General features: G+C 39.1%; 2 protein-coding genes across 3 annotated transcripts in view; both read left to right on the forward strand.

Annotated features, from left to right (window-relative positions):
• Positions 1–22,534, forward strand: part of FYB1 (FYN binding protein 1) — a 178,296-nt gene that overhangs the window by 11,430 nt on the left and 144,332 nt on the right. The window lies entirely within an intron of this gene.
• On the forward strand, positions 18,382–20,687 carry LOC116750538 (X-ray repair cross-complementing protein 6-like). The gene is given in 5 exon segments (XM_032625279.1): positions 18,382–18,680; positions 18,683–19,065; positions 19,067–19,487; positions 19,490–20,443; positions 20,446–20,687. Coding segments are annotated over 5 exon segments (2,025 nt in total). The 5' UTR covers positions 18,382–18,655.

Genomic DNA, 22,534 nt, shown 5'->3' on the forward strand with positions numbered 1-22,534 from the left:
GCTGGCCTGGGTGGGGCTCAGCTACTGTTTTTTTTTAAGTTCCCTGAATGATTCAAACATCCAAAGTTTGCTTTAGTTATTTATTTATTGCTTAACCCATTTTGATGATCACTTATGCCAAGTCTTACCCAGTGTTTCAGGAAATCTAAGTGGAAACTGGTAAACTTCTAGTGAATAGAGTTTAAAGTGAGTCTGGTCTGGAGTTGGACTTCCTTATTTGAATCTCAGTGCTGCCCATTTTCAGCTATGTGACTTTGATCAATTTACCCCCTCTGTGCCTTGGTTCCCCTATGTGTAAAAAATGAATAACTATACCTACTACTTACTAAGGTTGTTGTGAGGCTTAATTAGGTTTACAAATGAATGTCTTCAGAATAATGTCTGTTGCATAGCAAAAGCTATACAAAATTTTTCTAAGTTATTTATTTATTTTATAAGTAAAACATGCAAAGAACTTGCAAAACAAACCAGCCAAAATTAGTGTTTTGAGAATGGGAATTTTAAAAGCATTTAAAGAATTTTTCTCTTTTTTTTCATATTGGGAACTTTTGCTTTCTATGACTCACTTTTTCCTCAAAATGCTATATGCTCTTTTAAATATTAATTCAATAAAAAATAACATTTTTAATTAAAAATGTTCAGAATTTTACTATATGGCTTTTAAAACCAGCTAGTGGGATTGTAAAACCACAGCTCAGAATCACTGGTCTGTAGTCAGTTTTGAACTACAAAAACTGATAAGCCAACAATAAATTCAATCCTTATGTAAATCCTGGTAGAAATCAAAAGAAGTGGAGTTGAAATAAACATCTGCTGAATTTGATCTATGACAGACATTAAGTTGAAAGAATTCATGTGAAATCTTGTAAAAACCCTTTAATAGATAGACATTTAGGAGGTTTAACTTACATTAATACATTTTGATTTGTCAATGTATGGGCATAGTCCAAAAGAACTACTGGCAATTTTATTCATTATAACTTTGGAAGAAAAGGAGTTGAGTTTACTTTATCACAAGAGAACATTCACCCAAAAGAAACTAATTTTATCACACGTACCCACAACTGCATGAGACAGCATTTCAGGCCTGGGTGGAATTTTTTTTTAGTAGCAGAACTAGCCATACCAACACAGTAAGGCTGAGATACACACTGTTTAAATTAGTTTCCCGGCATGGGGAGGGGGGTTGGGGGAGGGGGGAGTTTCCAAACTATCTCTTGTTAATTATCAAGCATACAAAGAAAAGACTGTGAGGGTAGAATTGTTATAACTTCTGATTTCTAAGCAACGTCCACCTGTAACTACTGCACACGTGAAAAGTATCAATAGATGGTTTCAGTTCTCAGTGGATGTAAAAGTTAGCCAACCTGAGCAAACACTGGTTGAATTTGATAAGCAGGGCAAGGAGAGAGGGAGGAAGTTCCAGAAAGTAGGCCAAATAACCATGTCTAGGTGGCTAATGGGCATGAAAAACCAGACATAGTTTCTATACATTTTGACCCTTCTACATCCCATTTTTCTCACCGTTCTTCCCCACTTCCACACGGTAATGCCTTCTATTTAATTTGTAAGCCACACAGACCAAGAAAAAAAAAAAATATATATATATATATAAATGCAGGCACATTTCTGAGAAATGACGCTACATCTACCCTTTGATCAGTGAGAAAACTGGTTTCTCTCTTCTTTGGGTTCATTACAGACAGGTAGTCAATCCACCAGAGGTGGGGGAATATTGCCTTCTTGGGCAAGAAACGTGCAAAAACTAGACATATATCACATCATTGCATTTATAATATCTGTGCTACTGTTTGCACCATTAAGGTCTGTGTTTAACTGAGAGGCAATAAATACTGCATCCATAAATACTTTTAAGTAAAGAAAGATTCTACTTAACAGTGTACACTTTCAGTTATTCTAACAAATACGTGCCTTTAAGAGGTGTCCTAGGCCCTCAGAGGAGACAAAAAGGGAGCTGTGGTTAAAATGCCAGGCCCTTGGAACCATAGGCTGAGGCTGAAAGTCTTGCCCCAGTGTTAATTCTGTTTTCTCAACTCCCTGGATCATTCTGCTGCTCCTTGTCACCTCCCCACACGGAGGTGGGTCAGTCTTTGTTATCAGATCCACTGGATTATCTTACAGGAGACACCCACATTTTATACTACCTGCTTAGTTCCTGGAAAGGTTGGAGTTGCTGACCCCAGAGCAGATAGTTTCCCTTTCTGGCTTTAATATCCTATGAGTTGAATAAATTACATAGTTCTGGATATATAGAAACAGTCAGGGTAAAGTTTGGCAAACTGCCTTCTGGTTTGTCAGCTGATTTGGGATGTGTTTGGATTGGGAGCTGTGTCTAGATATGGGAGATGAGATCAGATTTCAGTGCATAACAGCTGGCTGGAAGGTTCTGGACTAGTGTATGTGTGCAGAGGGAATTGGTGGGTGGATAAAATTTAGTATCAAACAGGGTATACATGTCTGCAACTCACTTTGAAATGCATCAAAAAACAAAGATGAATGGATAAATGAATAGATATAAAGCAAAAGCAAGAATAGCAAAATGCAAACAATTGTAGAATCTGGGGAGGGGGGATGTATTTTGGCATTCACTTTCAATTCCAATTTCAACTTTTGGATATGCTTGCAATTTTTCATAATAAAAAGTGGGGTAAAAAGTTTAAGGTCAAAAAACTGGGCAAAGGGAGCTGGGTATTTTAGTATAATACTCCATTTTTTATATTCTTAACCAGTGCATTTATTTGTACAGCTTCCATTTATCCACTGAGATATCAGCAAAAAGTGTTTTTTCCTCTAAAAGTATGTAGCTCTATTGTTTTCCCCTCTTATAAAAGTGAGATGCATGATGATGATGAATATTTTCCAAAAATATAGGAAAATGTAGAGAAAGTAAAAATTTCACTATCTGAAAAAAAAAACGCAGTTAACATTTTAGTAATTATTTTTCTAGACATATCACTACAGAGAGTTTAAGATCTTCCTCTTATAGCTATACTTGTGCTACTTCTCCACTTTCTGCTCTGCGCAACCAGGTCTGACCCTTCCTTTAATGCATGGCTCCCATTTTCTTCCTTCGAGAAACCTTCCACCTTTCACTCTTACCCCACTCTTTTTTTTTTTTAACATCTTTATTGGAGTATAATTGCTTTACAATGGTGTGTTAGTTTCTGCTTTATAACAAAGTGAATCAGTTATACATATACATATATTCCCATATCTCTTCCCTCCTGCATCTCCCTCCCTCCCACCCTCCCAATCCCACCCCTCTAGGTGGTCACAAAGCACCGAGCTGATCTCCCTGTGCTATGCGGTTGCTTCCCACTAGCTATCTATTTTACGTTTGGTAGTGTATATATGTCCATGCCACTCTCTCACTTTGTCACAGCTTACCCTTCCTTCTCCCCATATCCTCAAGCCCATTCTCTAGTAGGTCTGTGTCTTTATTCCCATCTTACCCCTAGGGTCTTCATGAACTTTTTTTTTTTCTCAATATACGCAAATCAATCAATGTGATACACCATATTAACAAATTGAAGGAGAAAAACCATACGATCATCACAATAGATGCAGAAAAAGCTTTCGACAAAATTCAACACCCATTTATATAAAAACCCTACAGAAAGTAGGCATAGAGGGAACTTTCCTCAACATAATAAAGGCCATATATGACAAACCCACAGCCAACATCGTCCTCAATGGTGAAAAACTGAAACCATTTCCACTAAGATCAGGACCAAGACAAGGTTGCCCACTCTCACCACTATTATTCAACATAGTTTTGGAAGTTTTAGCCACAGCAATCAGAGAAGAAAAAGAAATAAAAGGAATCCAAATCGGAAAAAAGAAGTAAAGCTGTCACTGTTTGCAGATGACATGATACTATACATAGAGAATCCTAAAGATGCTACCAGAAAACTACTAGAGCTAATCAATGAATCTGGTAAAGTAGCAGGATACAAAATTAATGCACAAAAATCGCTGGCATTCCTATACACTAATGATGAAAAATCTGAAAGTGAAATTAAGAAAACACTCCCATTTACCATTGCAACAAAAAGAATAAAATATCTAGGAATAAACCTACCTAAGGAGACAAAAGACCTGTATGCAGAAAATTATAGGACACTGATGAAAGAAATTAAAGACAATACAAACAGATGGAGAGATATACCATGTTCTTGGATGGGAAGAATCAACATTGTGAAAATGACTCTACTACCCAAAGCAATCTACAGATTCAATGCATTCCCTATCAAACTACCACTGGCATTTTTCACAGAACTAGAACAAAAACTTTCACAATTTGTATGGACAGACAAAAGACCCTGAATAGCCAAAGCAGTCTTGAGAACGAAAAATGGAGCTGGAAGAATCAGGCTCCCTGACTTCAGACTATATTACCCCACTCTTAATCCCCCTTGACTTGCCATGCCTTCAGCATTTCTCTTGTCAATGCCTTGAAATTCTCATCAAGCACCTCTAATATTCAAATGCATTTTCTCCCCAGTTATTTTGCATCCTACCATGCTATCTTGCATACCTTAAGCTGCCAATACATGTTTGCTGTCTGACTCATAATTTTACGTGAGCCTAATCTGATTAAAGTAAATATCTTCCTGATTTAATTAGTAACTACATAGTTTAAAACAAAATTCTCACTTGAGACAGAAATGAGGATATACATGCCAATCCATTTCTGCTAAATCATGGGAAACACAGAGATTATAACACAGAATTCTTATTTCAGAAACTGTAAGCCAACCTCTCAGCTCACGCAGTTTTATCTCAGATTTTGTCATTGACATTTCCCAAGGGCTCATAATGAGTAATTGGTATAGTCTCTGCAGAGTAGGGAAAGTTCAGGCTCCCTAGATGGGTATTGGAAGTTTTTATCGACATTTTTATTTCATGGAAATAAAACTAGATTTTTGATTCTTTAAGAGCAAAAAGAAATATTCTTTACTCATATTCGAGAATTATCTGTAATAAATCTACTTCAAGGAGTTTCTATGAGTTCACTTTTTTGCACTGTAAATTTTTAAGTGGCTTCCTGATTTTATAGAAACATCTTACTATCAAAAACTTTCAGGGAATCTCAAATAATAGATTAATAGGCTAGATAATCTTGGCAATAAAAGTGTACGTTTCTTTAGGACTAGAAAAATGGATTGTTTCTATCTTCCTCCTTTTAGTATAGCACTGTCTGGAGCTATATCAAGGTTTGAATCACTTTTCAAATTTTCTACTAAGGAAATAAGAAATATAGTGACAATAGCTAACATCTTACTAAGTGCTTCCTATATGCCAGACACTGTGCTGTGTTTTAAAAATAGCAGTTCATTAAATTCTTACAACTCTGGGAGATATACTACTTTTACTCCATTTTATGGATCTGGAAACCAAAGGAAACTAAACAATTCACAACGAGCAAGTAAGTGGTAGAACTAAAATCCAAACCCAGACTGGCTCCAGGGCCTCTGCCTAAACCATTTCACCTGGCTGACTCTCTAGGCTACAAAGAAATGGCACTAGAATAGCCTAGAGGTAGGGCATGATGGGAACTTACTGTTTTGTTTCATAAATTTAGAATGAGTCTATCTTTCTCTAGGTGGCTGTTAGTAGGTTAGTATCAGATTACTAGTTAACTGTACTAAATTGTTGCTAGGAGCCTTTCTCTTAAGACATATGCTTCGACGTTTTCTAAAAAAATCAGAATGAATTTATGTTGGTTGACTTCTGCTTCCTTGCCTCTTCTCCTGTGCACAATGGATTTTTTTTCTTTTTGTGTCTGTTATGCAAAATAAAAGAAATTTGAAAAGAGAAATAATCCAGTCATAACTATTTCCCTCATATCATATGACCATTCATTCGGTTTTTTTTTTGCGGTACGCGGGCCTCTCACTGTTGTGGCCTCTCCCGTTGTGGAGCACAGGCTCCAGATGCGCAGGCTCAGCGGCCATGGCTCATGGGCCCAGCCGCTCCATGGCATGTGGGATCCTCCCGGACCGGGGCATGAACCCGTGTCCCCTGCATCGGCAGGTGGATTCTCAACCACTGCGCCACCAGGGAAGCCCCATTCATTCTTTATCTACAAGTGAATATATATATATTCTTACATAATTGTCATAGCATTTTTTCACTTAAAGGTAATTCATGAACATTCTTCCATGTTGTTACATGTTGCTCACAGTTCTTTTAACGATTGCAACACATTCCATGATGTTAAGATATCATAATTTACTTAGATATTTTGGTTACGGCCAGGATTCTTCCAATTAGAAAAATTGCAATAAACATTTTCATGCATATAATTGATAGTTGTTTTCTGAATCTGGATGATTTTCTTAAAGTCCTAAAGGTAATCAAAAAATAAATAAATAAATTTGTTAGTACTGTATGGATATATACACTGACAGAATGGGATTTTTAATTTTTTCAGGTTAATTAATAAATAAGACAATATTAAAGAACCATTTTAAATAAATTTTCTTCAATTACTATTGAACACTCTCAGTTACATTAGGTTAATTTTTTTTTTTTTTTTTTGTGGTACGCGGACCTCTCACTGTTGTGGCCTCTCCCGTTGCGGAGCACAGGCTCCGGACGCGCAGGCCCAGCCGCTCTGCGGCATGTGGGATCTCCCCGGACCGGGGCACAAACCCGTGTCCCCTGCATTGTCAGGCAGACTCTCAACCACTGCGCCACCAGGGAAGCCCTCCTTTTAATTTTACAGTCTATTTGCCACTTATTTTGACTTACAGAAGTAATTCACTGTGAAGTTAAAATAATATCTATTTGCATATTCTGTTTCCCTATTTTTGTTATTTTTAGATTATCATATATTATGGTTCTCTTCTGAGCCATCTGTATCTTATTTTTGTAGTGTCATACCGTTTCAATTATTATTGTATAATATATTCTGATATCTAATAGGGCTAATCTCCATCATCCAACCTAGTGAGCCAACTGGTCACTGGTGATGAAGAAGGTCCTTGTTTTATTTTTGTCATTATTGCTATTATTGTTGTGTTATTGTCATTCAACTTCACTTTTCCCTTGCTGTGGTTTAGAGAGGTAAAAGTCATTTAAAGTGTTCAGAAATGCGTGTTCCTTAGATCTTCATGCTCTACTAAAGCAATTCCTTCAGGAACAAATACCAATTCTTATTCTCTCACGAAATACTCTTGAAAACCACAAGCATGTTTGTGTCAGTTTTTCCATATTTTAAGACAAAATTTTAAACAGCAAATCATGCAAAGTTTGAGTGAGTTATATTCATCCACTAGGCATGTAAAATATTTTCCTAATATAAACCTCTTCGAGGTGGCTATAAATCATTTGAAACTCCTCCATTGAAGGGATGACTAATCCTTTGACCATTAAATTGTGAAATGGAGTACTCCCAAATCACATGATTCTATTTTAAAGCTGTTATTATCTAGTTTTTTTTTTATTAAGGTGGATTCAAGATAAAACATTTATATATATCAAACGTGGTTCTTACATAAAACTCGAGGGTGCCTTGTCTTAAGAAGTCCATTTTTGTTCTCACATACCCTAAAATCAGAAAACATATCATTTTAAGAGGCTATCTAGCTGCTTTCTGGCACTCAAAGCATGAAGCTCTCCCAAGAGGTTTGCACAAAGATCACCTCATAAAAGACCAGTCAAGATCTCACCTGCCCTTCCAGCCACAAATAGAGTGATTGCCGGACCATATCAATGTACAAGGGCAGATTCAAAGGACCCTAACCTTCTCCTTGCTTTTAAGGAATCCTAATGCTTAAAACACACACACACAGACACACACACACACACACAAACCAAGAACATGAAAAGTCATAGCTATCATTCCATTAATATATCTTATTTCCTTTTATGATATCTATTCAGGAAAACATTCTCAAAATGACTTCTAATTGCCAAACATAATGGAATCCTCTTAATCTTCTCAACAGCACTTGACAATCTTCCCTTGATTTCTGCAATGCCATCCTTCCCTGGTTTTCCTCCCTGTGCCTGTAACAATTCCTTCTTGTTACCAAATGTCTTCCATTTTGGTAACACTCGAAGCACCATCATTTGCCTCCCTCTCCCTCTGCCCGCCCTCTCTGGGTATTTTCTGTCACTCTCAAGGCTTCAGCTACTACCCTCTGCTAATGACTCACATGTGTGGCATCTCAAATGCCACCTGACCCAAAGTGAAGTCATCATCCTTCTCCAGATCTGTCCTTCCTATATTGTATAACTTGGTGCAGCCAAGATGATACAGCCACCGCCTACCCAGTCACCTGAGCCTTGTACTTCTACGTCGTTTAATCTCCATTGCCACCACTGCCCCACCACCTAACTTAAAAGCGCATACACATTCCCTTCTCTCCAGCCGTATTCAATAGGCTGCATTCAGAATTCAGGCCCTTATCCTCTTTGACAGGACTATTAACAATTTGCATCTCACACTCCTTAAACCCATCCTTATTCTGCTACTAGAATGGTCTTTCTAAAGCACACATCTAATTATGCAACTTTCTGGCTTCAAACCCTTCAGGGGGCTCCTAACGGCCTAGTGCAGGGGTCAGCAAACTGTGGTCTGTGGGCTGAATACAGCCCATTGTCAGTTTTTACAGATAAAATGTTATTGGAACACAATCACGCTTGTTCATTTATATATTGTCTGTGGTTGATCTCATGCTACAACAGTAGAGTTGTACAGTTTCAGCAAATATTATGTGGTTCTGAGAGCCAAAAATATTTATAATCTGGCCCTTTACAGAAAATTTTGCTAATGCCTAGCCCAGTGGGTAAAGTCTGAACTCTGTGGTATGACATGTGAGACCTCCATCCTTTGGCTGCAACCTCTACCCCCAGGCTTAGCTCTTGCCACGCACCCCTTAAAACTGACCCTCTAGCAGTGCTTGTCTGCTTTCAGTTCCCCAGCCCTGAACAGTAGAAATTTCTGTGGTGATGGAGATGTTGTGTGCCTGCGCTGTCCAGTGCAATGGCCACTAGCCACGTGTGCCTGTTGAGAGCTTAAAATGTGGCTAGGGAAACCAAAGAACTAAATGTTAAATTGTATTTTGCTGTAATCAACATAAGTTTAAGCAAAGCTACATGTGACTAGAGGCTACTACATTGGAAAGTGTTATTCTAGACTGTGTCTCCAACCATATCTTTGTTCACTCTAACAGGAATATTCAAAATAGTTAGAATATGCTGTCAATCTGGGAGACACATTTCAACAGTGAACTTAAGGTTCACCTCTTCTAAGGAGGCTTTTCTGACTCCTAAACCCTGGTCTCTTCACAAAGGACTGGGTATTTGTTCTGTGGCCTCACTGAGGCATCATATGACCAGGAAAACTTTTTTTTTGACTCTGATCTATCTCCCCCAACCAGAATAGCAGTCCCCGAATGCAGATCCTGGCCCAACTTGTCTTCGTCTGCTTAAAAAGCCCCTAATCCAGTGGCCAGTTTGTGCCAGAAGCTTAATTAATATTGGTCAAATAGATAAATTCCACATTCAAACTTCTTTCTCAACATGTCAGTCTCTTTTCTTCACTTACAGTTCTTTGACAGATGAAGAATGGCTGCTTGTACAAGTGCTAAAATATCCTAGTAACCCCTCTCCCCCTCTCCCCCTCCCCCGCCATGAGATGTTGACTTCTGTCTGGGAAAAATAACTGATAACAATCCCCTCAGCAACCTGGTTTTGTTCACACATTTTAAAGTTCACTTTCATAATAGCATCGTTCAGACTTAGGGTCAGAAATGCCACATTCTTCTAAAAGTAGTAATGGGGAATCCATGACCGTTCCGCCAACCTACTTGTTTGACCTCTATGTTTGTTTTTTATTTAGTTTTTTATTTTATTTTTATTTTATTTTTATTTAGTCGTAGCAACTTTTAACATTATCTAAACTAAGGATGACAGGAAACTCTAGAGTTTGAGTTTTCCACCGACATGAGCCCAGTGTGTTGAGTTGTGTACGTGACACAAATGACAACAATCAACAGTCCGGAAGAGCCAAACATTGTCAATACCAGTTCTGAGAATGCTGGAGAACGTAGCCCAGTCAGCTTTCAAAGTCAGCCAAGAATCTACAACCACGCATGTTCTCAGCATTCAGAATATCAAAGCAAAGCTTCCACACACTTCCTTTTTGAGGTTCCAACTTAAATACTGACAATTTTAGGAAGTCCTTTCTGCCTGTGTAGAATTAAGAATGCTTTAAGGTAAATTACTTCAAAATGCTTTACACTTTCTCAACACTGACATGTTTTCAATTGTTCAGGTTTAAAATCAGATAATTTTAATCCATTTCAAGTGGTTTTTAAGGCTCTAATATCGTATTTATACTCTAGTATTTTATCCCCGTAGGATCAGGAATGTAGAGGAAAAGGATAAAATGATGAATGATGAGGGTGCAGTTTGTGTATCAGATCACTTCCGTTTTCATCCTCCTACCAAGTAGTCAGTGTTGCCCATACACACTCCTGGACATCATCTGTCTCATGCATTAGCACAGTGGTTGTGAACAGTCTCCAGAGCCAGACAGTCTGTACAAATCCAAGTTCTCCTCTTTGCTTCCTGCTTCTCCTTGGGCAAACTGCTTCACTTTCAGTGGCCCAGTTTTCTTCTCTGTAAAATGGGGGCAATGATAACCTCCACCCTGTGGGTGCCAATGCATATCAAATGAGCCAATACTCCAGGAGCCTTTAGTACTGAGCCTACCACAGAATAGGCACTCGTGGAATGTTTGATATTCTGTCTTGCTTAAAATGCTTCAAATCTCAAATGCAAATACTTTCACAACCTTGGTTTAAAATTAGAAAGCTTTTGATTCCCTTCAAAATGGTTTTGAGGGGTTCAAAATTCTTATTTAAAAAATCAATAGTGTACTTTCTAAACAATGCTCAGAAACAGCAGGGATTTCTTGGGGGATATGGAAGAAAGAACCAAATATTATCAGTGAACTTGAATAGGAGGCTTTGAGTTTTAGAAAATGGATTATTGCAGAATGTTTCTACCTGACTCCTGACCCACCCAGAGAGTGGCCACAGCATAGGGACCCCCTTAAATAGGAATACTTTTCCCTCTATTACACAGGAGCTACCAAAGAAGTTTGCTTTGACTTCTTCTAAGTTGCTAGACCAAATTCCCAAAACCTCAGAAGAGGGAAAACAGGCTGTCTGAAAAAAATACAGGAAAGTACACCCAGAGCTTAGTAAAGGAAATATTGCCAATGGATCAAACTGTCAAATATATATAAGTACAAACTTTACTAAAAGCACAGTATGATTTGGCATATACTAGATGCCCAACAAATGTTTGGCAAATGAAGTTTGCTAAAATTAGCCATGAAGATGTTTATTTCCCTCATGTAATATATTAAAAGATGGTGAAATGTCACAGTTGACACATAAAGAAAAATGCCTATAAGTATACTTCTAGGGTAAGAAATGTCCGATATAAATGACACTTTATTAAAGTGATATTTCTATTTTTTTATTTGGGGAGATTTTTCTTTTTAAATCATAGATCTTACCATTTGGGGTACTAACCTGGAGACATGAACTCAGTTTATTGAGCTGAGCTAAAACTATAAATATTTATCCTGTTTACAACTAAAAATCTTGGAATAAGGACTTAAGGCAAATAGAATATTGGACTCCATTTTTAAATACAAACTAAAGATTTTATCATGTGTCAAAATTATGTGGGGATCAATTTTTCATGCATATGCTATGTAATGATGGAAAATATTATCAGTTGTGCAGGGCCAAATAAAAATATGCAAAATATAAAATTTTCTAAATATTTCAAAAACTAAGATCTGGGAACTATAATTCATTAGACAGGAAAGTGACCATTTTTGAAAGGCATCTTTTTGGGGAATATTTAAACATTAAGACTTCCTTTGAGTGTGTAGCATTGTCCTATATTCACATGATTCTTTGACGGTACTCTTGTCATCATTATTCCCATTTTCAGATGAGGAAACTGAGACACAGAGAAGTAACTTGGCCAAGCTCCCACAGCTAATGCTGAAACCCAGGCCGTCTTGCTCCAAGGTCCAGGCTCTAAAGCTCTGTGTTATTCTGCCTTGAATGGGATGATGCTGTCTCCATCTTGTTCCTTGTCACATGACTGTCATATGACCGTCTATTCCCTTCGGTTCATATGGATCTATAGCACCTTTTTTTTTTTTTAAGATTTTTTTTTTTTGATGTGGACCATTTTTAAAGTCTTTATTGAATTTGTTACAATACTGCTTCTATTTCATGTTTTGGTTTTTTGGCCTCAAGGCGTGTGGAATCTTAGCTCCCAGGCCAAGGATTGAACCCACACCCCCTGTGTTGGAAGGCGAAGTCTTAACCACTGGACCACCAGGGAAGTCCCTATAGCCGGATAATATTCCCTTATCTCAATATACTACATGTTGTCTAAACCTTTTTAATAGCTGGATAATATTCCCTTTTCTCAATATACTACATGCTGTCTAAGCTTCTCCCTATCTGTGGACTTTCAATTTTTATTTTTTCACTATTAAAGTCACTTTCAACTCTCAGAACAATTGCCTGTGTGACATAAGAGAGGAACCATGTGAAAAGAGTGTGTGGACAGTATAACTTGGAGCTCTCCTGGGAGGAAATGATATCTTGTGTGATAGGAGCTCAGAAGGATTAGGATATTGATGTGGAAAAATTACCTAATCATTTGTAGCTATCATTATGATAAAAAATGAAATTGGCAGGCAATAGACCCAGGCTGATTTGTAATCATACAATTATGTTTATTATGTAATATATGCCCATGCATTTATTGGTTATCATACAAGGGAAAAGATAATTCTTACACCTGGGCTTTAAAAATTACAATTTCAGGGAATTCCCTGGAGGTCCAGTGGTCAGGACTCTGTACCTTCACTGCCAAGGGCCCGGGTTCAATCCCTGGTCGGGGAACTAAGATCCCACAAGTCATGCAGCACGGCCAAAAACAAAAAGAAAAGAAAAGAAAAAGAAATAAAAATGACCATTTCATGATTTAGGAGACACAGTGATGAACTTGTAGGACACTTCTGAGGTTAGGGTCTTTCTTAGCCCCAGGAGTCCCTTCCCATTTGCCTCTAAGCTTCATCCTCTAATCTAGGGTTTTGTCATTTTTATCCGCTGGGCCACCTGTCCACCCCAAACAGAGGTACACTGCTTTACTTTTTCTCTCCACATTAGGCATGGACAAAACAAAACAGAGGGGAAAAAAATCTTTTTCTTTATCCTTTGGCACACAGATTTGCTGTGAAATTTCTTCTTTTTTTTTTTTTTTTTCAGGTCTGTAAGTTATTTATTTTTGCTCACTGGTCTTTTTTTATTATTAATTTTTATTGGAGTACAGTTGCTTTACCATGTTGTATTAGTTTCTACTGTACAGCAAAGTGAATCAGCTATATGTATATGTACATCCCCTCTCTTTTGGATTTCCTTCCCATTTAGGTCAGCACAGAGCATTGAGTACCTAAAGCATTGAGTACAGTAGGTTTTCATTAGTTATCTATTTTATACATAGTATCAATAGTGTATATATGTAAATCCCAATCTTCCAATTCATCCCACCCTCTCACTTTCCCCCTTGGTATCCATACGTTTGCTCTCTACATCTGCGTCTCTATTTCTAAAGAAGAAATTAGAATTCTTCTAGTAGAATTAAACGAAATGGCCCCCTCCAAGTCTTACATGCAGTCTTCTTTGAAGAAGGATCCTCTAGGAGCTACTAACTCTGTTTGCCAAGCTGTACAAAAGCCTGTCCCTCCTCATCCTGCTGGGACATCCCAATCCAGGAAGCCTCTTCTCTCAGGTGTCCCTAAATGCGACTCCCTGCTCTGCCGTCTCTTGTCTAAGGGGCTGTTGGGTCATGTGAGACCGTAGTGAATTGTTAGCTAGAACTCATTCAAAAATTCACAGGTCTGGGCTTCCCTGGTGACGCAGTGGTTGAGAGTCCGCCTGCCGATGCAGGGGACACGGGTTCGTGCCCCGGTCCGGGAAGATCCCACGTGCCGTGGAGCGGCTGGGCCCGTGAGCCCTGGCCGCTGAGCCTGCGCGTCCGGAGCCTGTGCTCCGCAACGGGAGAGGCCACGACAGTGAGAGGCCCGCGTACCGCAAAAAAAAAAAAAATTCACAGGACTAACCATCTAACTAACCGTCATCTTATTCTTGCTTCTCTCTCAGAGAAACCTGATAAATTATGTTCTCCATCTCCTCTACCTCACTCTCCCAAAGACACACACACACACACAAACATTGACAAGTAATTACTAACAACTTGTTTAATACAGAGGTTTATAGTTATTATGACATATGTCTCATTTTGAGTTGGGAAAATATTCCTGTACAAAATGAAAGAACCCCCTCCCCCAATTCATGCACACACATACACTTTTTAAAAATGAATTTTTAAGAAATTAACTCTGGATTCCAGCATTTGACAGCTTTAAGAAAATTGTTGAAATAGACTGAAAAGAAAAACTCTGGGACAACCTAGGAGACTTGGGATTATTTGAACCAGAGGGGGGAAAGAAAAACCAACAGTGAAGTGATTAACAGTTTCTGGACTGTGAAACAGCATGTAAGAGTCCTGAAGGATCTCAGCAGCATATACCCTCAGGATGACTGAAAAAGTGAGGGGTGGAGGGGTGGATTACAGCCAAGAGGGAACATAATGCAAAATTCTTGGCCTGATAAAACTTCCTTTTGGGCTTTAATGTAAATTTACAGGAGAATTGTACTTTAAATAACAAATTCTCTGAGCATGGTTATAAATAGGTGCTCTCCAGTAACTAAATGTAGCAGGACAAAATCAGATGAGCCAAAATGATAAGGCTCTTTTCCAAAGCACCTGCTTTTCAAATAAGGTAGGTTTCTCACTGGGAAGTTTTCCTCATTGTATGTCACACTGTGAATGGCGCCCCCTAGGGCTGTGCAGAACACAATCAACTCAACCATACCTGTTCCTTTGCCTGCGCAGAGCCACCCCTAGAAATGAGAGAATAAAGGAAATAAGGTGGAACCCCTCCGCCACTCCCAAGCTGGACCTCATTTCCCTTCCTTTTTACCACCTCTCTATCACTCTAGGTTTTGAGGAACAAGAGTAAAGGGGGAGTGGAAGAGAAGGAGGTGGAAATAAATGGGAAATTGGCGGGAATACACTGAGCTGAGAACACGTAGCTCCAAAGCCCAGGAGTGGAACCGAAGCTCATGTCCCCTTCTACTTTGCCCATGTCCCCGAATCAAGTCTGGGACACCCTGGGGTGGTGACACTTCCTTTAGAGTAGCTCCACTTATGCCCAAGCCTCCATAAACAAGCTGGATTGACCAACAAGACACATTGGCATGTGCAGAAATCTTCAGCGTTATCTGATACACAACAAGCCAGTTTTTACGTGTTAGAGGGGAACTGGTTTGAAAGCCTACCTGTTGGAGGCAAGAAGTAAACAAAACTTAAAGCTCCATTCTGATACCCTCTCAGCCTTCCTATGGGCTTAGTAAAACTTTCTCAACTGTGTTACTTCATTTTTTTTTGTTTAATTATCCTGGAGAAGCCGCTAGACACACTTTCTGCTGATTTGATGGGGGCTGTTGAAGAAATTATACACAGATACTTAGAGGGCTTGAGAGCTCCTTTTTCTCTCCCTGAATCCTGGTAAGAGTTCCGTGTCTGACTACAGAGACTGCATTGTCTCATCCAGCTTTCTCCTCACACAATAGCTGCTCTTTATTGCCCCTTCCTCAGGAGGCATGTAGACGGTCCCGCAACAGTGATGCAAACAAATGGGTCTTGGCTTAATTAAATATTGTGATCTTTGTCAAGTTAGCAGTGACTTATTTAAGAGAGACCCAAAGAAAGAAACTAAAAGTTTACTTAGCAAAGGGTAAAGCATTCTCTTTTTCTTCTCAGGCTTCCTTAAAACCTCCACCCACAGTAATTTTATAAACATATATAGTGTGTGCGTGAGTGTGTGTGTTTATATATACACACATGGAAAACCCCGAACGAATCTTTTGCCAACCCAGTGTATATTACAGTTAAGTGGCATCAAGTGCATTTGCATCGTTAGGTACACTTACTCTATTTTTATCTTCTTAGATTAGGGTCAATGAATCATTCTGAATCTTGATGATATCAGCCAATGTTTTAGCTAGTTCTCCCATATTTGTATGATTTGTAAATATCAGAATGCTTCCATACCTTTATCTACAATGAAGGTTAAAATAATTAATAGAACAGACCTAAAGACAAAGGAGATAGAGCAGGCTGATAGAAAACCATTAATTCACATCCTGTGAGTAGTGCTTTAACCAAATGTAGTTGACTGTATTCCATTATCAGTTAAGTGGCATCAAGTACAATTGCAAATAATCTCTATCTCTAAGATATGTCTCATCTTTGTTCTAATGCTGTTTTCCCAATGACCTATTCACACAACTGTTTCACATGCAGAGCCCCTGAAATATCCAAAACAAAATTCTCTAAACTAGTTTTCTTCCCTACCTATGCCATTTCCATCCACACCTCCCCATTTGTCTTGAAGAATGAAAGTGTTGTGGTCATTATAATTCTTTCTTTCCCTCTTTCCTTATATCCAGACTGGCATCAAGCACTTTAGTTCAGAATTTTTCATGTCCCGTACAGGAAATGACAATATGAGATTGGCTGTGTAAACAAAAAACACTACTTGTGTCTGGAATTTATTGCCTGATGGTGGGTAAGGGGTCCCCCACAGCCCCCAAGGCCTTTGCAGATCAGTATCTCAACTGACCTGTAACACCTGGGCACACAGCTGGGAAGTTCAAATTTAGTCCACACTTTCTTAAAATATCTCATATTTGCCCTTTTATTTCCATTTCTGCAGCTACCATCTTAGTCAAGGTCATTATCTCATACTGGGATTATTGTAACATCCACCTAACTGCTTTCCTTGCCTTTTCCCAAGCTTATCTTTGGTGGTGCCATTGACGAATCTACTTACCCACTGCTTTTGGCATGAGTCTACAATTGTCTCCCGTTACCAATGACAGTAAAACCTAAATTCTTTTGTCAAGATTTCAAGGAAAAGAAATTATTTAGGCCCATCTTACCTGTTAAACTTATCTCCTACTACTTCTTCCAACAATCTCTATTCAAGTTAAATTCACTTATCCACCGCCTATCACCAACAGAATCACATTTCTTAGATTTGTTCTGCTTCCAGAAGATCCTGGTGGTAGTAGTTAGTAGCCATAACTACTTGAGTAGTCTTGTAGTCTTGAGTACCTATTAGGTGTTAGGCCCCGTGCCAACCTTCACAGCAATCTTTCCTGTTAGCTAATGTTATTCCGATTTTATGGATAAGAAAGTTGAAACCCAGGTTAAGTAACTTGGCCAAAAAGAAAAATTGATTTAAGTAGTGAAGAGCTAAGACTTCAAATCTCAGTGTAACTTCAAACAACACACTCTTTCTACTGCCTTTGTCCAATGTAAACTTAGCTTACTCCGAACTCAAAACATTTCTTTCCAAACTTCTCATTTGGCAATTAAAAATTTGCTATCATATGATAATCCTTTGGTCATTCTTTCTTATTCTCTGATTCTTGCATTGTTATGTAGCCATCTGCATTTTTGTCTTCATTTGTCCAACTGTACTGAGAACCTACGACTGTAAAACCTGGATCCCCTATAAGTCTTAGGTGTTGCTACGTCTCTATGGATACTTCTCAATTTCCGGATTTTTGCCAAAGCATTATAGTTCCTTTGGCCCACATGTGTTACATCACACTATCCCCAAGAAGTTGAATTTACATTAATGGCCTTTATTTTCTGCATTTGCTTTTACTCTTTTGCCAGTTATTTAATACCTTAACTTTTCAGTTCATAGATCATTATAATATCAAAAAGCCCCAATGCCTTCTTTAGCCTATGATAGTCCAGACTGTCTGGCAGGTTTTCCAAGAAAATTGGGCATTGTAAATGAGAGATCTAGTCCCATAAATCTTCTAGTGATTATTTCCAAATCTGTTCTGGTTTTTTTTTTTAACAATTTTAAATGTTTATTCACCTGATAACATACTTTGAAATACACAAAGCAGGAAGCTGGAGGGAAATTTTGAAATCATTTATCTAGTCCAACTGCTTTCTTTCTTCTTCTTTTCTTCCTTCCTATTTCCCTCCCTCTCTCTCTCGCTTCCTTTCTTCTCTCCTTCCCTCCTCCCTTTTTAGTTCATTCTCCTCTTTCTTCTTCTCCTTCTCCTCCTCCTTCTTTCACTAATGAAGAAACTAAGGCCAGAGGTGAAGTACACATCCAGTCAGAAGCAGACGGGGGTCTAAGACCCAGGCCCGGCCCTCCAACTTCTTATCTAGGACCCTTCCCTCCTCACTGCACTTTACTGAGCTTGAACAAACATTGTCTTGATACATTAACAACTCTTAAAGTGAAGGTTCCAAATCTGTTCTTAATTTCAGAGCAAAGTAAGTAGTGAGCTAATCTTCTCATTAACCCAGATTTGGGCCTTAATAACAATATGACTAATATAATTTAATGTAAAAGTATCTTTTAAAACCCCATCACCTCTGCCCAAATTGATCTCTTCATTGTGCTCAAGTAACCAACATGTCAGGGTGGGAGTCTTATTACAAAAATCAGGAAGTGATGAGGAAGAAGAAGATCAAGAGGAGGGGCTTGAAGCAGGTGGAGATTATAAATATTCAGGAAGACATAGTTTGATTTTTTTGATTGATGCTTCCGAGACCATGTTGGAAACTCAGGATGAAGATGAGTTGACTCCTTTTGACATTAGCATCCAGTATATCTGGAGTGTATACACCAATAAGATCATAAGCAGTGATCGAGATCTCTTGGCAGTGGTGTTCTATGGTACCAATAAGGACAAAAATTCAGTGAATTTCAAAAATATTTACGTCTTGCAGGAATTGGGTAATCCAGGTGCTAAACGAGTGCTAGAGCTTGACCACTTTAAGGGGCAGGAGGGGAAGAAACATTTCCAAGACCTAGTTGGCCATAGGATCTGACTACTCCCTAAGTGAAGTACTGTGGGTCTATGCCAACCTCTTTAGCGATGTCCAGTTCAAGATGAGCCATAAGAGGATCATGCTTTTCACCAATAAAGATGACCCCCACAGCAATGACAGTGCCAAAGCCAGCCAGGCCAGGACCAAAGCTGGAGATCTCCGTGACACAGGTATATTCCTTGACCTGTTGCACCTAAAGAAACGTGAGGGCTTTGACATATCCTTGTTCTACAGAGATATTATCAGCATAGCAGAGGATGAGGACATAGGGGTCCACTTTGAGGAGTTGAGCAAGCTCAAAGACCTGTTGAGGAAGGTTCACGCCAAGGAGACCAGGAAGCGCGTGCTCTACAGGTTGAAGCTTAAGCTCAACGAAGATGTAGCGCTTACTGTTGGCAATTATAATATGGTCCAGAGGCTCTCAAACCTTCTCCAGTGAGGCTTTATTGGGAAACAAATGAACCAGTGAAAATCAAGACCCGGACATTTAATGTAAATACAGGCAGTTTGCTTTTGCCTAGCGACACCAAGAGGTCCCAGACCTATGGGGGTTGTCAGATTGTATTAGAGAAAGAGGAAACAGAAGAGCTTAAATGGTTTGATGAACCAGGTTTGATTCTCATCGGTTTCAAGACCTTGATAATGCTGAAGAAGCACCATTACCTGAGGCCCTCCCTGTTCGTGTACCCCGAGGAGTCCCTGATAAATGGGAGCTCAACCCTATTCAGTGCTCTACTCACCAGGTGTCTGAAGAAGGAGGTCATGACAGTGTGCAGATACACACCCTGCCAGAATATCCCCCCTTGTTTTGTGACCTTGATGCCACAGGAAGAAGAGCTGGATGACCAGAAAATTCAGGTGACTCCCCCAGGCTTCCAGCTCATCTTCTTGCCCTATGCTGATGACAAACGGAAGGTGCCCTTTACTGAAAAAGTCATGGCAAACCCAGAGCAGGTAGACAAGATGAAGGCTATTGTTCAGAAGCTCCACTTCAAGTACAGAAGTGACAGCTTTGAGAACCCAGTGCTGCAGCAGCACTTTAGGAACATGGAGGCCTTGGCTTTGGATTTGATGGAGCCTGAACAAGCCATGGATCTGACGCTGCCCAAGGCTGAAGTAATGGACAAAAGACTGGGCTCCCTGGTGGATGAGTTTAAGGAACTTGTCTACCCACCAGATTACAATCCTGAGGAAAATGTTCCCAAGCGAAAACAAGATGATGAAAGTTCTGGAAGCAAAAGGCCCAAGGTGGAGTTATCTGAAGAGGAGCTGAAGGCCCACGTCAGCAAGGGCACACTGGGTAAGGTCACTGTGCCCACACTGAAGGAAGCCTGCAGGGTGTACAGACTGAAGAGCGGGATGAAGAAGCAGATGCTCTCACCAAGCACTTCAGAAGGCCTGACCAGAGACCATACAGCCAGTTACCCTTCCACATTGTAGCCAGGCTGCCTGGTTTTGTTTTTATCAAGTTAAAACATGTTTCGCCTGAGCCAGGAAGAGTCGGCCTGACAGAAGCCAAGGACTTTGTTTATGAGACTTTCTGTTGCCATGGAGACCGCATTGCCATCTCACTGTGCTGTGCCCTACTCTACTGTCTGAATAAAGAGCTCTAACTTTGTACTATTAAAAACAAAAACAAAAAACCCATTACCTGCCTAGAATTCACGTTGCTAAGAGGTTTAGAAAACAAAGGTAGAGTGTGTGGCCCTGGTACTCTAGAATGCGGCTGTCCCATACTGTAGCCACTAGCCACATGTGGCCACTTAAATTTTTTTTTAATATTTATTTAATTTTTGGCTGTGTTGGGTCTTAGTTGTGGCATGCAGGATCTTCCGTTGCAGCGTGTGGGCTCAGTAGTTCCTGTGCGTGGGCTTAGTTGCCCTGCAGCATGTGGGATCGTAGTTCCTCAACCAGGGATCGACCGCGTCCTCTGCATTGGAAGGCGGATTCTTAAATCTGCCTAAATTTAAGGGAACACCAGGGAAGTCCCTAAATTTTAATTAATTAAAAGTAAATAGATCAAGTGGGGTTTATCCCAGAAATGCAAGGATTCTTCAATATAGGCAAATCAATCAATGCGATACACCATATTAAGAAATTAAAGGAGAAAATCCATATGATCATCTCAATAGATGCAGAAAAAGCTTTGGACAAAGTTCAACACCCATTTATGATAAAAACCTTACAGAAAGTAGGCATAGAGGGAACTTACCTCAACATAATAAAGGCCATACATGACAAACCCACAGCCAACATCATTCTCAATGGTGAACAACTGAAACGATTTCCATTAAGATCAGGAGCAAGACAGGGTTGCCCACTCTCACCACTATTATTCAACGTAGTTTTCGAAGTTTTAGCCACAGCAATCAGAGAAGAAAAAGAAATAAAAGGAATCCAAATTGGAAAAGAAGAAGTAAAGCTGTCACTGTTTGCAGATGACATGAAACTATACATAAAGAATCCTAAAGATGCTAACAGAATACTACTAGAGCTAATCAATGAATTTTGTAAAGTAGCAGGATACAAAATTAATGCACAGAAATCTCCTGCATTCCTATACACTGATGATGAAAAATCTGAAAGAAAAATTAAGGAAACACTCCCATTTACAATTGCAGCAAAAAGAATAAAATACCTCAGAATAAACCTACCTAAGGAGACAAAAGACCTGTATGCAGAAAACTATAAGACACTGATGAAAGAAATTAAAGATGATACATACAGATGGAGAGATATACCATGTTCTTGGATTGGAAGAATCAACATTGTGAAAATGACTCTATTACCCAAAGCAATCTACAGATTCAATGCAATCCCTATCAAACCATCAATGGCATTTTTCACAGAACTAGAACAAAAAATTTCACAATTTGTATGGAAACACAAAAGACCCAGAATATCCAAAGCAATCTTGAGAAAGAAAAACAGAGCTGGAGGAATCAGGCTCCCTGACTTCAGACTATACTACAAAGCTACAGTAATCAAGACAGTATGGTACTGGCACAAAAACAGAGAGATAGATCAATGGAACAGGATAGAAAGCCCAGAGATAAACAAACGCACATTTGATCACCGTATCTTTGATAAAGGAGGCAGGAATGTACAGTGGAGAAAGGACAGCCTCTTCAGTAAGTGGTGCTGGGAAAACTGGACAGCTACATGTAAAAGAATGAAATTAGAACACTCCCTAACGCCATACACAAAAATAAACTCAAAATAGATTAAAGACCTAAATGTAAGGCCAGAAACTATCAAACTCTTAGAGGAAAACATAGGCAGAACACTCTATGACATAAATCACAGCAAGATCCTTTTTGACCCACCTCCAAGAGAAATGGAAATAAAACCAAAAATAAACAAATGGGACCTAATGAAACTTAAAAGCCTTTGCACAGCAAAGGAAACCATAAACAAGACGAAAAGACAACCCTCAGAATGGAGAAATTATTTGCAAATG

The sequence above is a fragment of the Phocoena sinus genome, chromosome 3 (genome assembly GCF_008692025.1).
Source record: "Phocoena sinus isolate mPhoSin1 chromosome 3, mPhoSin1.pri, whole genome shotgun sequence".
Lineage (NCBI taxonomy): Eukaryota > Metazoa > Chordata > Mammalia > Artiodactyla > Phocoenidae > Phocoena > Phocoena sinus.